At 44.4% G+C, this 17,201-nt stretch overlaps 2 protein-coding genes across 6 annotated transcripts in view; one reads left to right on the top strand and one right to left on the bottom strand.

Annotated features, from left to right (window-relative positions):
* The window catches only part of GPR180 (G protein-coupled receptor 180), a 34,045-nt gene extending 27,525 nt beyond the window's left edge, over positions 1-6,520 (bottom strand). Inside the window, exons 1-2 of one of the 2 annotated variants that reach the window (XM_048853291.2) lie at positions 6,357-6,520; positions 1,518-1,676 (exon numbers count right to left, since the gene is read on the bottom strand). In XM_048853291.2, the coding sequence (XP_048709248.1) occupies positions 1,518-1,676; positions 6,357-6,498 (301 nt within the window). In that variant the 5' untranslated portion in view covers positions 6,499-6,520. The remainder of the gene's footprint in view (positions 1-1,517; positions 1,677-6,356) is intronic. The other variant, XM_048853302.2, reaches the window with a different exon arrangement.
* The window catches only part of TGDS (TDP-glucose 4,6-dehydratase), a 1,159,807-nt gene that overhangs the window by 134,219 nt on the left and 1,008,387 nt on the right, over positions 1-17,201 (top strand). Inside the window, exons 1-3 of one of the 4 annotated variants that reach the window (XM_048853325.2) lie at positions 7,451-7,816; positions 13,790-13,856; positions 16,024-16,092. The exons of 1 other annotated variant lie outside the window; for it this stretch is intronic. In XM_048853325.2, the coding sequence (XP_048709282.2) occupies positions 7,728-7,816; positions 13,790-13,856; positions 16,024-16,092 (225 nt within the window). In that variant the 5' untranslated portion in view covers positions 7,451-7,727. Of the gene's footprint in view, positions 1-7,450; positions 7,817-7,882; positions 8,408-13,789; positions 13,857-16,019; positions 16,093-17,201 lie in introns of those variants that run through there. 2 more of the 4 variants (XM_048853315.2, XM_075129305.1) reach the window with 2 other exon arrangements.

The following is a 17,201-nucleotide window of genomic DNA, read 5'->3' as shown; positions in this document are numbered from 1 at the left end:
TTACTTAGATCAGTACACAAATTAAGCATTATCTTGATTAACACTTCTTTGAAACTGAATTTTATGAGGGTCTTCAATGTTTTGTACATCAAAGGCTGACAGATTCACACTTCCATAGAAGTGATACTGGCCTTTTATTTTTGTTTTCCTGTCTTTGAACAATGCCATTTTCGACAGGGATAGGGGAAAAGAACCTCTTAACAAATTGAATTATTCTTCTAGAAACAAAAGACGACAACACAGCTTGCATATTCTATACTGGTATAATTATCAGCTCAAATATTAACAACACTTGAATTAGAGATTCAAGGATGAATAGTTAACTGCAGAATTAAATGGTAAAAGGAAATTAATATTAAACAAACTTTGTGGAATGAGACCGCACAATTCAGTCTTGAATTAATTTTTAGAGCGATGAAACTTACAGAAGGACATGAGAAATGCGAAAATTATTGTACGAGGAGGTGTGAAAGAAAACACGGAGGGGGGAGGTTCAGATAAAAAGCTACCCTTAGGGAAGCCTTACTCTTTGACAAGACATTATACTCACCTTACAGACTTGCACTTTTTACTATGACTGAGACCTCTTAACATTTCTTAAATGTATTCATAATTAGTGAAATCTACTGCAATTATTTGTTTATAAAACCTGTTTTCTCCTGTTCTAACAAAAAGAGACTAATAACACCGCCCCCCCACCCCCGCAAAAAACCAACAACAACTGTGCATCTGAAGAACTAATTCCTGCCCTCACCCTCAGGTCCCCCAAACATTTATACATCATAGTGATTTTATTCTGAAAACTGGCTTGGAGACTGCACTTTGTTAAGGTCTTCTGTTAAGACTTTCTGCACACTCAATAACAATCGTACACTATTGTGATATGGGAATAATCTCCAGGTGGAGCCCACATATGGAAAATTTCAGCCAAATACTAAAAAGAAAAGGAGTACTTGTGGCACCTTAGAGACTAACAAATTTATCTGAGCATAAGCTTTCGTGAGCTACAGCTCACGTCATCGGATGCAAGTGCATCCAATGAAGTGAGCTGTAGCTCACGAAAACTTATGCTCAGATAAATTTGTTAGTCTCTAAGGTGCCACAAGTACTCCTTTTCTTTTTGTGGATACAGACTAACACAGCTGCTACTCTGAAACCAGCCAAATACTAGTATTTTTCAAAATTCTAAGCAAATGAAAGCATTGGGTTATAATGAGCCTTGATATAAAATTACCTATCTTAAAATGTTTCACTAATTGGTTTGTCAAGGAATATTAGTATCCCAGCTGTTTAACAAGACATCATTTGTAAAATAAAAAATCCTCCAAAAATGACACAAGCAAACCAACTACATCTCTTTGTAATTAAACAAAAAAATACTGAAGGGACCGTTCTTGTTTCACTTAAGTTGGTAACAAAAGTCTTACTGATTTCATTTAAACCATGAATTGATCCGAAATACATACAGTTAAAAGAACCCAGACTTCAAGGTGAAAAAAAAAAAAGAATAAACTCACTTGTCAGCTGAGCTCTGGACAGTTTCTCTCCACAGCTATAATCCTGGGTGCTGTCCTGAAGCTTTAGCCATTCCTGTGCTTGAAAAAGGTGAAGTCTGGCCTCTTTTCCAACAGCTGCTGCTACATTGTTGATTCTGATATACAGAACAGCATGGTCGCCTTGATATTTAAAAAAATAAAATCAACTACTCGTCTTATGTGGATCACACAAATAAAACTGGAAGAGTACCTAAACAGCTATCACAGTACCTTTTTAATGCATGTCACAGATCCAGATGGACCACTCTTGGTCACTCTCCAGACTACCATAAGGGGGCTCACTTCATTGGGCTGTGTGTGCTTTAGGTCACCAGAGCATAAACATGGTCCAGTCACTGCCCTTGGTCTGGAATCCCTACTCATACTCTTAAGGTGCAGTTCCTATATCACATCTTCTCTGGAGAGCTGAGACCTCACAGTACAACTGATCAGCCCTTAGGATCAATACTGACCCCTCAGTCTCCGTTGTAGCTTCTCTCCCAGAACTCCATTACTTCTGGTGTTCTGGGGTCCACAGGTTAATTCTTCAAGTGCATGCGATGGGTAGAACACATAACACAGAGACTGACTTTGCACAAGAGTCTAAATCACTATTGCTCTTTATTCAATTGCACAAGAAATATGCACATCTATATAAAAATAATAAACCCTGCATGCATTTTCCTGCCTTGGTTTTCTTACCACCTCAGATCATTCTTTGGCTTGGAATCAGAGTCCTCTGGTGCTGTCCAGGGTTCCTCGGTCAGAGGACATAGTTTGCCTTCTCAATTACCAAGCCTCCCTCTTGGTCATCTTGATTTGACCTTGGTTGGTCCTGCAGCTAACCACCCCCTGCTATGAAAATATACACATCTCTTCCTTTCTCTCCTACTCAAAGTTCCTGACTGGCTTTGAGAATCCCTCAAAGTTGTCTGTCCCACCACAACACCTGGCTTCTTTGTTCTGCTGTTGGTAATTTTACATTTGTCAAGCTCCTTCAAATTTCAGCCCCCTACAGACAAGCTGGAGGAAGTGGTTTCCTCTAGCTCCAGCCAACCTCCTTAGCATACCTACTGACTAGTCATACAGTCATTGAGGTAAACCAGGGAGTTGCACGCTTTGTACCATCTTAAGGTCAAGCTTAATGCACACACCAGGAGTGGAATGCATCCCTGTATTCCACCCCTCCCACATGCTCCCTGTGTGCCATCCTCCCATTCCCCTTTATTTCTGGGGCACCCTGCAACTCCCCCACACCTCCCTCCTGACCGGGGCTAAGGGGGCCCTCCAATCTCACCTCCTCCCATACAAGATGGATTCCCATTCTCCTATCCCATACCCCACACTCAGCAGCTCTGAGTGCACTCCGATTTCCACTTCCCCCTGCCCTCCATACCCCTCATAGGAAGAGGCTCTCTGTAACCCGCATTCCCCCTCCCACACCAGGGGCTATGTGCATGTCTCCCTGCCTCTTCCTCCTCCCCCCTTCTGTCTGAGCGATAAGTTATCCAGAGTGTCAACATGTTACACTCTACTGGGAGAATAGGCAGAGACAAGATGGGGTACTGTTATGCTGGAAGGCGTTAAAAGGTGCCATCAACCTGTTGTTTGTTCTACTAACAATTGCAGAGGTGTTTAAGGTGGTGGTTGTGCTAAAGAGCTGGCAGGGGAACTGGAGGGACTAATGGCCATTGATGCCAAGAACATTCCCTGAAATTTTGGAACTGATTGCATGTGGTGTTAGAAAGTTATTATATTACAGACAGACAAAAGCTGTCAAATTGAATACAAAACCTTTGCAAGCCCAGCCAACTACTCTCCACTGAACACCATCTTATGATCTCAACTTGCACGAAATCCTAACTCTGGCCTTAGTAACATAAACGTATGTTTATGTTACACTTTAAACAACTAAAAAAAAAAAAGTCTTCCAGGGGTAATTGTGTCCCCCTTTCCTCCCAATTTACATCTGCCCAAGGTCCAGGAATTGTTCTGTTCAGTTTTGTACTAGTGAGTGGTTAAACATCCGATATTATATAATCCTAAGGGTTAGAAAGAATAAATTCCAAAATTCCCTATGGAATTTAGCACTTGATTCTAAAACTGGAAGGGCTTGAGACACTAATCTTTAAAATCATGATTATTTTAGGTTTTAGAGTAGCAGCTGTGTTTGTCTGTAGCCATAAAAAGAAAAGGAGGACTTGTGGCACCTTAGAGACTAACAAATTTATTAGAGCATAAGCTTTCGTGAGCTACAGCTCACTTCATCGGAGGGGAGATTCCACTATATTTTCCACTGTATGCATCCGATGAAGTGAGCTGTAGCTCACGAAAGCTTATGCTCTCACAAATTTGTTAGTCTCTAAGGTGCCACAAGTCCTCCTTTTCTTTTTATGATTATTTTATGATCTACTGTAGAGTAGAACTGATGAGAACTAAGATATTTAAATATAAGGTGGACGAATACAAAACAGCACCAATTTTTTTTTTAAAAAGAACTTCTAGAAGTTAGTCAGTAACATGGGGTGTGTATAGACATATACGGCAAATACATGGCATGGTGAAAAAGTTTTATTTGTTTGAGGATAACTTGCAGCACTCAATATTTCATCACTTGTGATTAAGTCAGATATCCTCAAATTCATCCCAATAAATCCATTTGTTCCACACCATCATGTGGTCTTTATATTAAATATAATACATACCCCCCCGTTCTTAAAAGAAAAAAATTCTTAGAATCGAGAATTCTAGTCAGATTTAGTCAAAACAATACAAACAGCAAAAATATAAATGTCTTCAAATTTATGTCGGTATTGTTTGGCTTTTATACTGTAAAGACATCCACCTCTTTTCCACCCTCTTGTGTATTATCTCTTACACTTGTATCTAATTCAAGCACTAATGCGGCAACTGGTTCTGAGCAAGTGGACTCCCATTGACTTCAGTGGGGCTCTACACAGGAGCAGGGGTTCACCACAAAGAGCTAGTTGGAGGATAGCGGTCTTAGATGGTAAGAACTTGGTGACAGAGACAATGTCTTAGATATCTGTAAAGCACTATGCATGTCTATGGTACAGGCTAATAATTCTTCATCTCCATAAATAGATCTTTCTTAAACATGCGTCCCAATAAAAGACAAAAATTGTTTTATATCATTATTATTATTAACTGATACCTCTATACAGAGGTGTTTGCAGAAGAGGCATTTTCTGGGAAACATCCTGATATTTTAAGGGCAACATCCTGGGAACATCCTGATATTTTAATAGTAAGTGGAGAAAGCTACCAGGCTCCTTGAAACTTTCTGATTGAAGAATGTAGAGTATTAAGTATCATTCTAGTTACTATTTAGTGATTCAACACATAATCTGAGTTACTGTTAAAATTAAGCAAACATAATGCAAAATACCCTCAAGATACTTCTTTAAAAATTATTATTACATGGTAATTCTTTTGTAGCCAAAGCTCATAAAGCTTTTGGCTCTGCCACTGGCTTGCTATGTGACCTTGGACATGTCGCTATCCTCCACGTGCCCCACTTTCCCCACCTTTTCTGTAAAATGGAGATACTGATAGTGACCTCCTGTGCAAAGTCATTGAGACAGACCGATAACAGTATCTAGTTCTTAATGTGCTTTCATTACTATATAATTATGATATTTGGTCACTAGCAGAGGCAAACTAGATGGCTTGGGATTGCTGAAAGGCCTCTTCAGGTATGTGTACATTGACATCAAAAACCCATGGCCGGTCCTTCTTATCTGACTCAGGGTTGCAGGAGTCTGGCTAAGGGGCTGTTTAACTGTGGTGTAGACATTTGTACTCTGGCTCTCGGAACCTGTGAGGTGGGAGGATCCCACCGGTCCAGCTGCAGCCCAAGCTCAAACATCTATACCAGGGATCGGCAAACTTTGGCATGTGGCCCGCCAGGGTAAGTCCCTTGGTGAACCGGGCGGGTTTGTTTACCTGCTGCATCCGTAGGTTTGACCGACTGCAGCTCCCATTGGCCGTGTTTCGCTGCTCCAGGCCAATGAGGGCTGTGGGAAGCGGTGCAGGTCGAGGGATGTGCTGGCTGCTGCTTCCAGCAGCCCCCATTGGCCTGGAGTGGCGAACCGTGGCCAGTGGGAGCTGCAATCAGCCAAACCTGCGGCAGGTAAACAAACCGACCCAGCTCGCCAGGGGGCTTACCCTGGCGGGCCGCGGGCCAAAGGTTGCTGATCCCTGAGCTATACTGCAATTAAACAGTTCCTTAGCCCAAGTCCCGCAAGCTCCCGTCAGCAGGCACAGGCCAGATCTGGGGGTTTAATTACAGTGTAGACATGAATGGTTTACCTCCAAGGCCTGGTCTATACCTAAAACTTAGGTTGATTTAGGGACAATGCTCAGGGCTATTAAAAATGTCATGCCCTATGCCACATAGTTACCTCGACTTAACCCACTCTGTCAGCACAGTCTAGTCCATGGAAGAATATTTCCTTTGATCCAGCAGCCGCTGCCTCTCAAAGCGGCGCGGGTTAGTTACAGCGATGGAAAAAACCCTTGCAGGGCTGTGGGGAGCGCTCACGCTCGGGCTGTAGCCGCTGTCGAGCGGACATGCCCTAGTCGCTCTTCCAAACCTCTGGCAGGGCCCCTCCGGCTCTCGGCAGGCTCCGGGCAGGCGTGTGCGCCCGGCTCCAGCCGCGGGCAGCTCGGGGGCGCCAGGCAGGGCTCGCCACCCAGCCCAGCTGGGGGGACAGGGGCGGCGCTTCACGCTGCAAACCGGCCCCGCGGCTCCCACCCGCGCCCGGAGCGACGTCGGGGCCGCCCGCGGCGGGCACCTACCGTGGAACTGGAACCGCGCCGCCAGCTGCGCCCCGCCCCCCGCGCTGGAGAAGCGGCCCCGCAGCGTCTTCCCTTGGGCGCCCCGCAGCCACCAGCGGCTGCCGCCCACGGCCAGGCAGAGCAGCCACAGCAGCCGCCCCATCCCCGGCAGCCGCACGGGTCACCCCGCCACCTCTGTGTCACGTGACAGTCCCCCCTCCCCCCCAGCACAGCTGGAGCCGGCGGAGGGAGAACCAATGGGAAGAGAGCACGAGCCACGGGGCGGAGCCAGGGCCTGCCTCGCCTCCCCTAGTCGCAAAAAGAAAAGGAGAACTTGTGGCAGCTTAGAGACGAACCAATTTATTTGAGCATGAGCTTTCCTGAGCTACAGCTCACTTCATGGGATGCATACCGTGGAAACTGCAGAAGACCTTATTATATACACAGAGACCATGAAACAATACCTCCTCCCACCCCACTCTCCTGCTGGTAATAGCTTATCTAAAGTGATCATCAAGTTGGGCCATTTCCAGCACAAATCCAGGTTTTCTCACCCTCCGCCCCCCCCCGCCCCACAAACTCACTCTCCTATTACCAGCAGGAGAGTGAGTTTGTGGGGGGGGGGCGGGCGCGGAGCGGAGAAAACCTGGATTTGTGCTGGAAATGGCCCAACTTGATGATCATACACATTGTAAGGAGAAAAGGAGTACTTGTGGCACCTTAGAGACTAACCAATTTATTTGAGCATGAGCTTTCGTGAGCTACAGCTCACTTCATCAGATGTTTACCGTGGAAACTGCAGCAGACTTTATTGTGTATATAATGTCTTCTGTACTTTCCACAGTATGCATCCGATGAAGTGAGCTGTAGCTCAGGAAAGCTCATGCTCAAATAAATTGGTTAGCCTCTAAGGTGCCACAAGTACTCCTTTTCTTTTTGCGAATACAGACTAGCAGGGCTGTTACTCTGAAGCCTCCCCTAGTGTTATTCCCCCCTCCCTCCTGCAGCGAGAGCCCGGCCGCGACGTGTCCGTTGCTTAGCTTGGCCCTAGGGCGGCCAAGTGTCGTGAAACCGTATTTTACGGCTGCCACGGAGGGGGTGGGTGGCCACGTTTTGCGGGACGCCCCAGAGCGAGCTTCCATCCTCCCTCTGCTGGCGGGGGGCGGCCCCGGCCCAATGCATGGGCCCACGCCGCTGGAGACGCGTCCCTCCACCCCCGCGCTCCCGACGGGGGCGGAAGAGGCCAGGAGTATTGGGTTTCACTGTGCACGCGCAGGGAAAAAGGGGCCGCGTCGCCCATGCGCAGTGGCGGAAAACGGGAGGGGAGGGGGGGGGGTGTGAGACAGAACGCCGGGAAGCGACGGCGAGCCGCGGTGGTGCCGTAAAGTGCGGATGATGTCGGGTGCCGGGGTTCCTGGGGCTGCCGCGGGGCCTTCGGGCTTTGCCAAGCGGCTGCTGGTGACGGGCGGCGCCGGGTTCATGTGAGTAGCGGGGGCGGGGGCGCGCTGCCTCTCCCCGCAGCCTACGGGCCCGTGGCGGGGCTGTCCCGCCGCTGCCGTCCGCGCTCCTGGCTCCGCCTCCTCGGGCTGGGCCCCGGTGGCTCCGGGCTGGCGACCCGGATCCCACTGCAGCGGCTAGGGTCCCCCTCGCTGTCTGTGCGGCCGTCCGGAGCCGGGCGGGGGCGGGGCGGGGCGAGCGCCTCCCCTGCTCCTCCGGGACAGCCGGGGGCTCCTAGCCTGCCTGCTCCTGCCCGGAGCGCTGGAGTCCCGGGTTGGCAGCGGGGCAGGTAACCGCAGGCTTGGGCAGCCCGCACCAGCCCAACGCGAACAGCCGCTTCAGAGGCTGCGCCTGCCGCTGAGTCCCCGCGCCAGCTTCCGCGGGCCCGCACGTTCCCACGCTCAGCGTTGCCCTCCTTTCGCTGGTTGCTTTGTGAAAGACTTTGCGCCTGAAGCTGGGGAGCTGGTGATGGCCCTGACCCGGAGGCTGGCAGCTCTGCCCTGGCGGATAGCTGCTCGGAAATGGGCTGCGGTGGTTATACACGGGATATATAGAGAGAGAGCATGTCAAATGAAGTAAGTAACTGGTCGGTAGAAAGAAACCGGAAGTTTCCTATTATAGTGCTCCTGGATGTGATCAGTAAGGCTAAGATTTTGTCACTGTTTAGTAAAAGTCAGGGACAGGTCACGCGCAATAAACAAAAATTCACAGAAGCTTGTGACCTGTCCCTGACTTTGCTAAAAATAACTGTGACACAATAGGGCTGACAAGGGGATGCTTGCCTAAGCCCTGCTGGGGAGGGAAGGAGAGGGGAGGGTTGTGCAGCACCTGCTGCCCATGGTGGCTCATAGCTCTGGGGTTGCCCCGTGCTGCGGCTTGGAGTTTCGAGGTTGCTGCCATGGGGCTGAAATGGAAAATGTTACGGAGGTGTCTGGAATCTGTGACTTCTGTGATCCTGCATGACATAATCTTAGCTTTAGTTAGCAGCAGTAAGCAAACAATTTCAGACAGAAGTAGTTATTCAGTTCAATGGCCCTTTATGGCAAAAACCTCATTCTGCTTTCTTTACCAAGTTGGAGGGATAACCGTTTATACTAATTATCTTATAAATTAAATATTTCTCACATGCAAGTTATCACATAATGGAGATTGGAGAGGATGATCCATCAAGTTAGCTGTCTGTGAAAGACTGAGGTGTGGTCTGCACTTAAAAGTTTTGCTGGCATAGTTATGTCAGTTTCAACTGGGGAAGGGGGGAAATCACATCTCAAAACTACATAACAGTGGTGCCAAAAGGAGAGCAGCAGAAAGGAGAGCAGCAGAACATTAGCCCTGGACTTCAGAAAAGCAAACTTTGACTCCCTCAGGGAACTGATGGGCAGGAGCCCCTGGGAGAATAACATGAGGGGGAAAGGAGTCCAGGAGAGCTCACTGTATTTTAAAGAATCCTTATTGAGGTTGCAGGAACAAACCATCCCGATGTGTAGAAATAATAGTAAATATGGCAGGCGACCAGCTTGGCTTAACAGTGAAATCTTTGCTGATCTTAAACACAAAAAAGAAGATTACAAGAAGTGGAAGACTGGACAAATGACCAGGGAGGAGTATAAAAATATTGCTCAGGCATTCAGGAGTGAAATCAGGAAGGCCAAATCAACACTTGGAGTTGCAGCTAGTGAGAGATGTTAAGAGTAACAGGAAGGGTTTCTTCAGGTATGTTAGCAACAAGAGGAGGGTCAGGGAAAGCGTGGGCCCCTTATTGAATGGGGGAGGCAACCTAGTGACAGAGGATGTGGAAAAAGCTAACGTACTCAATGCTTTTTTTGCCTCTGTCTTCAAGACCAGGGTCAGCTCCCAGACTACTGCACTGGGCAGCACAGTATGGGGAGGAGGTGACCAGCCCTCTGTGGAGAAAGAAGTGGTTCAGGACTATTTAGAAAAGCTGCTCGAGCACAAGTCCATGGGGCTGGATGCACTGCATCCGAGAGTGCTAAAGGAGTTGGCGGATGTGATCGCAGAGCCATTGGCCATTACCTTTGAAAACTCATGGCGATCGGGCGAGGTCCCAGATGACTGGAAAAAGGCTAATATAGTTCCCATCTTTAAAAAAGGGAACAAGGAGGATCCGGGGAACTACAGGCCAGTCAGCCTCACCTCAGTCCATGGGAAAATCATGGATCAGATCCTCAAGGAATCAATTTTCAAGCACTTTGAAATGAAGACAGTGATCAGGAACAATCAGCATGGATTCACCAAGGGCAAGTCATGCCTGACTAACCTATGATGGGATAACTGGGTCTGTGGATGAGGAGAAAGCAGTGGACGTCTTATTCCTTGACTTTAGCAAAGCTTTTGATACAGTCTCCCACAATATTCTTGCCAGCAAGTTAAAGTAGTATGGGCTGGATAAATGGACTATAAGGTGGATAGAAAGCTGGCTAGATCATTGGGCTCAATGGGTAGTGATCAATGGCTCCATGTCTAGTTGGCAGCCGGGATCAAGTGGAGTGCCCCAAGGGTCAGTCCTGGGGCTGGTTTTGTTCAATATCTTAATGATCTGGAGGATGGGGTGGATTGCACCCTCAGCAAGTTTGCAGATGACACTAAACTGGGAGGAGTGGTAGGTACGCTGGAGGGGGATACAGAGGGACCTAGACAAATTAGAGGATTGGGCCAAAAGAAATCTGATAAGGTTCAACAAGGACAAGTGCAGAGTCCTTCACTTAGGATGGAAGAATCCCATGCACTGCTACAGACTAGGGATTGAGTGGGTAGGCACTAGTCCTACAGAAAAGGACCTAGGGGTTACGGTGGATGAGAAGCTGGATATGAGTCAACAGTGTGCCCTTGTTGCCAAGAAGGCTAACAACATTTTGGGCTGTATAAGTAGGGGCATTGCCAGCAGATCGAGGGATGTGATCATTCCCCTCTATTTGGAATTGGTGAGGATCCTCTGGAGTACTGTGTCCAGTTGTGGGCCCCACACCACAAGAAAGATGCGGAAAAATTGGAAAGAGTCCAGCGGAGGGCAACAAAAATGATTGGGGGCTGGAGCACATGAGGAGAGGCTGAGGGAACTGGGATTGATTAGTCTGCAGAAGAGAAGAATGAGGGGGGATTTGATAGCTGCTTTAAACAACCTGAAAGGGGGTTCCAAAGAGGATGGATCTAGATTGTTCTCAGTGGTAACAGATGACAGAACAAGGAGTAATGGTCTCAAGTTGCAGTGGGGGAAGTTTAGGTTGGATATTAGGAAAAAGTTTTTCACTAGGAGGGTGGTGAAGCACTGGAATGGGTTCCTGGGGAGGTGGTGGAATCTCCTTTCTTAGAGGTTTTTAAAGTCAGGCTTGATAAAGCCCTGGCTGGCATGATGTAGTTGGGGATTAGGCCCTGCTTTGAGCAGGGGGTTGGACTAGATGACCTCCTGAGGTCCCTTCCAACCCTGATATTTTATGATTCTATCTGTTAAGCTAGGTTGATTAGCCAAGCAAAGCGAGGTATATTCCATGACATTTCTGTTTGTGTATAGGAATAGGCATACTGGGTCAAATCAATGGTCCATCTAGCCCTGTATACTGTCTTCTGATAGTGCCTGATACTAGGTGTTTCAGAGGGAATTAACAGAACAGGGCAATTACCAAGTGATCCATTCCCTGTCATCCACTCCCAGCTTCTAGCATTCAGAAGCTTAGGGACATCTAGCGCATGGGTTGCATCCCTGACCATCTTGACTAATAGCCATTGATGAACCTATCCTCCATGAACTTATCTAATTCTGTTTTGAACCCAGTTATAGTTTTGGCCATCACAACCACACCTGGCAATGAGTTCCACAGGCTGTGCATTAAGTGAAGAAGTTAATTTTGTTTTAAATAAGTTGCTTATGTGAAGGAGTAAATAACACTTCCTTATTCACTTTCTTGGCACCATTCACGATTTTATGGATCTCTGTTGTATCCCCTCCTTAGTTGTCTTCCAAACTGAAAAGTCCCAGTCTTTTTAATCTTGCCTCATAAAAGAGAGGCGATGGAGTTTATTCCTCATCATTCCCTTGTACACATGAGTAAGACCTGAGTGTCAGGGACCCTGGGTTTTGAACCCTCGTACACAGGGCTCTTAGAAGCTAGTAAGTTCAAGCCTGCCACATAGGTGATACTTTTAAATGCTGTATTCAATCAATTCCAAAATTTCAAGGAATGTTTCAAGTATCAGTGGGCAGAATCCTTTGCTTTTTGGTGAAAATCAGAAAACTGGAAGGGAGAAATGGAGGACACGTAAGCACTCCTTGTGTCTGGATAGCAAAATTAGCAATTTCAGTACAGTGGTTACAGTTCAGAGTTACGAAGTGACCGGCCACGTACACACCTCATTTGGAATCAGAACTACACAATCAGGCAGCAGCAAAGACAAAAAAAAATTTTTTTTTAAATGTAAATGCAGTACAGTACTGTGTTAAACGTAAATTATTTTAAAAAAGGAAAGTTTAAAAAAAATTGGACAAGGTAAGGAAACTTTCTGTGCTTGTTTCATTTAAATTAAGATGGTTAAAAGCAGCTTTTTTTCTTTTGCATAGTAAAGTTTCAAAGTTGTATTAAGTCAATGTTCAGTTGTAAACTTTTGAAAGAACCACCATGATGTTTGTTCAGAGTTATTAAGAACCTCCATTCCTGAAGTTTTAGTTACAATAGAACCTCAGAGATATGATCTGTAGATCAAAGAACTGGTTAATCAAAGCCGTGAACACCTTCCAGCATAATATGCCCCATCTCAGCTCTGTTCATCCTCCTAATATTTTAAAAGTGTTGACAACCTCAATTACTTATCTTCAAGACAGAAATAAAAGAAATAAGAATGTTGGGGAGCCCTGGAGAAGAAAGGACATGGCAAAGAGAGTGAGGGACCCTTGCATGGAAGGAATGGGAGGCACATGGACCCCCTGGCATAGGGGATTGGGTAGAGAATGGAGTACTGTAGTATGAGCACAGAGGGGAAGGAGGGACACACGGCCCCTGGCTTGGAGGGAGAATGAAGGACAATAGTATGGTGGAGGGGGATATGGGAGTGGCATACAGAGCCCCTTGTTGGGGGTGGGTGGGCAGAATTGACAAGAATCCCTGAAATAGATGGGCTGTGAGGATGGTCCACAGGGAGCTTGGGGGGAGAAATGGTATGCAAGTTGCCCATTTCCCCCTTCTCTCTATGTTGGGGCTCTTTGTGCCCCCCACCTCCAGAAGTGTCTGAAGCTCCTAGATTTGCTAACCAGATGAATGGGGCTCCATGTGTGATGCATTTCTCTCTCTACCTTAATTGGTCAATTGAGGTGCAGAGAGAAATGCAAAAAAACAAATTCTGAAATATGCTTAGGTGTAGAAACGAATGTAATGTATGAACAGAACCACGGTAAGTGAAAACAAATGTGGGGGTTCACAGCTCAGTATTGAAGCACAGATCATTGGGACTATTGGTGTGGCCCAGGATGGATCAGCTCTTAAAAAAAAAAAAAATGTTTGAGCTGGCTTAAGGTTACACAGATGTCAGTCTTGCAAACAGTCATTTTTTTATCTGTGCAGTGGAACCACACACCTGTAAATTTTAAAGCCATGTATAAGTATATGCACAATTGAGGTCAAAGATATGCTGATATGTGGTTTATACAGTTTGTTAGAAAACTCTGAAATTGAACAAATGAGATGATTTTATTGATTTTTTTGGGGGGGCAGGGGAAGTGGCTAGAAAATCAGAACTTTAATTATAGAATAAAATTATTTCTCTAGCTTTTAATTCACTAACATTACATGCTTATTAAACAGATTAAAAAAAGAAACAGTAGCAAATTAAAAAAAAAAAATCAGTGTATTTTTGTGTCAATTAGGGTTTTGTCTGTAGGCATCTGATATCCTAAAGTTCTCTCTATAATCGTAATTTAAAACAGGATTATTCTTTTTTTAAACCTGCAGTGCATCACATGTGGTTGTGTCTCTTGTAGAAAACTATCCAAACTATCTGATTATAAATCTAGATAAGGTACGTTTTTTGTGTTCTTTTTTTTCTCTCTAAAGAAATGTGAAATAATATGCATCAGTTAATATACAATATGTTGAAAGTTTGCTTGATATGGAAAGTTTTACATTAGACCTTGAATTTCTTAAAATTCAGAGTTGGCACGTTTTATGTGCTAATTTAGGGCCTGATCCAAAGCCCAATTCTCAAAGCCCACCTCAGTTCTGCTACCATGTTCTTTGTTTCACATATATTAACTCTAACAAACAAAGGTGGTTTTTTTTGGAGTAGCCATGAGTTTCAAATCCGCTTCTCAGCCATGTCATGCTTTCTACAGTGGGTTTGAAACTCCTACTCCAGACAACTTATTTGGTTAGACAGTGATTCTCAATCAGGGGTATGCAGAGGCCTTCCAGGGGGTACATCAACTCATCTAGATGTTTGCCTAGTTTTACAACAGGCTACATAAAAAGCACTAGCAAAGTCAGTACAAACTAAAATTTCTTAGAGACTTGTTTAATTACTCGATATACTATACACTAAAATGTAAGTACAATATTTATGTGGAAATTGATTTATTTTATAATTATATGGTAAAAATGGGAAAGTAATCAATTTTTCAGTAATAGTGTGCTTGTATTTTTATGTTTTATTTTGTAAGCAAGTGTTTTTTTAAGTGAGGTGTAATTGGAGGTATGCAAGACAAATCAGACTCATGAAAGGGGTACGGTATTCTGGAAAGGCTGAGAGTCATTGGATTAGAGTAGCGATTGCTCAACTGCAGATCCCATAAAACACAATCACTGAAAATCTCCAGGTAAGGTAATCCTCAGAGCAAAAGTTTCAAAGACTCTTCACCTTCACAACAAACTCTTTTCCACTTCATAATATAACCAACCACAACAGCATGTGTCCTAGCAAAGTCTGGCCCAATCCTGAAAATACTGGTACAGAAGCTTAACTTTACTCATGTGAGTAATCCCACTGTAGCAGATGCTTAATCATGTATGTATTGTTAGAATCAGAATCTAAAATGTTATCTCTACAGGGTGAAAAAACGAGTCTGGGAATTTTTAAAAAGAGGATCACTTTCAAATGTTTCCTCTGCCAAAATTTAATATTTTACCCCAAAATTATTGAAAATTAAAGGACCCGTGAGAGATTGTGTCTAAACTTTTAGACTGTTTTCAATTGAAGCATAAAACAGAAGTGTTTTAGTCCTGCTTTATGTGAAAATCCCAATGTAACTAAGTACTGAGGTGCTATGGAGGGCGTCTCGCTAACAGTAATGCCACTGGTTTGTGCCCTGAGAGTATGGGGATCGAGCAGTCCCTCCAGAAGATTTAGGGGCAGTTCGTTAATAAATACTAGACAAAATAGGATTTTTAAAATATTTAAACCTTTTTGTGTCCCAGTGCACCCAAGTGGTTCTTATATAAAGCACAAAGAGTTGAGTGTTTTGGCTGGTCACAATACTTTCTGTGCTCCTTTGCCTAAAAATACTTGAGGTCGCTAATTGGCCTTGGAGTTATGATATTATGCAGTTACATTATAAACCTGTTTATATACCTCAAAGAATTGTGCACAAAGTTGAGTACACAACTTGTGACTTGTTAATGATGTATCCATGGAATAATGACAAGGTCTTTTGAAATCTTCAGTGAATTAATCTAGTTTTCAGCAACTTTTTGAAAGCAGATTATGTCTGAAAGATTGTGAGGAAAAATCTCATTTAGAGACAGCTCAGCTGACAACTTCCATAAATTCCTTCCACACTCTCTGTTACAGAGCATTCATATGAAAATGGCTCTGTTTTGGAAGACTTAACTGTTTCTCATTTTTATTTCCCCATCTAATAATCATCTGTTTTGGCTACCAAATGATATCCGAGAGTTATGTTGTCAACAAAGTAAGTGTGGGCAGATGGATCAATTCTGGGGGACTAGGATTCTCAGATTTTATTTAATTGATTATTGCTAGATTTGTCAATCACCACATAATGACACAATACACCTTTTAAACAGAGAAGTTGACCTCTCTGCAGATTTATTTTAAACAATAGTTTAGCACCTTCTCCTCAAGACTGTTAATTAGAGACTTGCTCAGTTAGTAAATAAGCAGAATCTAATATAGAATCTTTAAAGAAAACTCCTCTTCATAGTAATATTCTGTTTTGTTTTTTTTTCTTAAGCTGGACTATTGTGCAAGCTTGAAGAATCTTGAAACCATTTCTGAGAAGCAAAACTACAAGTTTATCCAGGTATGGCAGACTTTTTAGTAGCAAACTAGCAAGTTATGGTTGTAAAATCTGAAGTTGGATAGGCGCTTATACCTGGGCTTCTGCAGAACTGAGACCTGATTTGGGAATCTCCGTCATTTTCTTCTCATGGAACTATGGCTTCTGCTTTTGGTTACACTATATAACTTCCACTTTTGGCCATGTGTATATGGGTGTGAACATGGCATATTACTGCATACTTCTGATACAGTTGCTGTAATCCAAAAGTATATGCCACCAACGCATGGCATAACCCCTCAAAAACTGAAAGATATAATTATAGACTGAAGGTTAGAATTTAATCAAGCCTCTGCATCATAATGGAGTGATCTTTGTTTTACTCTTCTAACTTTTGAGCTAACTTTATGAATAACTGTACTTTGGAGTATCAAATACAGACCACTGCCAGAGCAGAATACTGAATTATATGGGCTGCTAGTATGTTCTATTATGTCAATTCCTGTGCGCTTGTTGATCTGCTGGTAATGTTATCTGTTCCATGACTCAAAGTCTCAACTGTACTTGGAAGATTTCACAAATGTGTGTTTAAACATAGCCTGCCCGTTTAGAAGCCTTAAATGCCTGTTTATCCTCTGGCTTCCTCTTTCCCACTGTTCAGATATTCAATTTAGTAACGTAAGTGTAAACACGTGAAATGCTATGAGTTGAGAGGCATGACGGCTAAGGAGGCCTGTGGCATTGCTGAAGAAGTGGTATTTACAGCTTTTATAAAGGTTACCAGTTTAAACCCAATTTCATACCGCTGCCCTAGTCAGACTGATTCAATGCCTGGTTATAGGATGGCATGATATAGATTCCAGGGAATGAGTGCAAGTGTAGACAGCAGAATGACCTTGTATGTGCATTAGTTATGAGTATTGAAGTGGAAATTCAAGATGAGAACACAGACATGAATCCTGAACTTCTGTGACTAGGGGCTTTTCTGAATGGGGGAGTTTCTTTGGTATGCTGTTTTTTGCTATAACTAGTTTGGTGTTGGTAGATCAGGTGGTTGGGTTGTTGTCATGGAGGTCTATGCTGCTGTAGAGCAGATGCTGCTGGCTGATCATAGAACCTGGACACACCATAGA

Source organism: Caretta caretta, chromosome 1 (genome assembly GCF_965140235.1).
Source record: "Caretta caretta isolate rCarCar2 chromosome 1, rCarCar1.hap1, whole genome shotgun sequence".
Taxonomy (NCBI): Eukaryota; Metazoa; Chordata; order Testudines; family Cheloniidae; genus Caretta; species Caretta caretta.
Note: the sequence above shows the minus strand (reverse complement) of the source record. Positions and strands in the feature narration are given on the sequence as shown.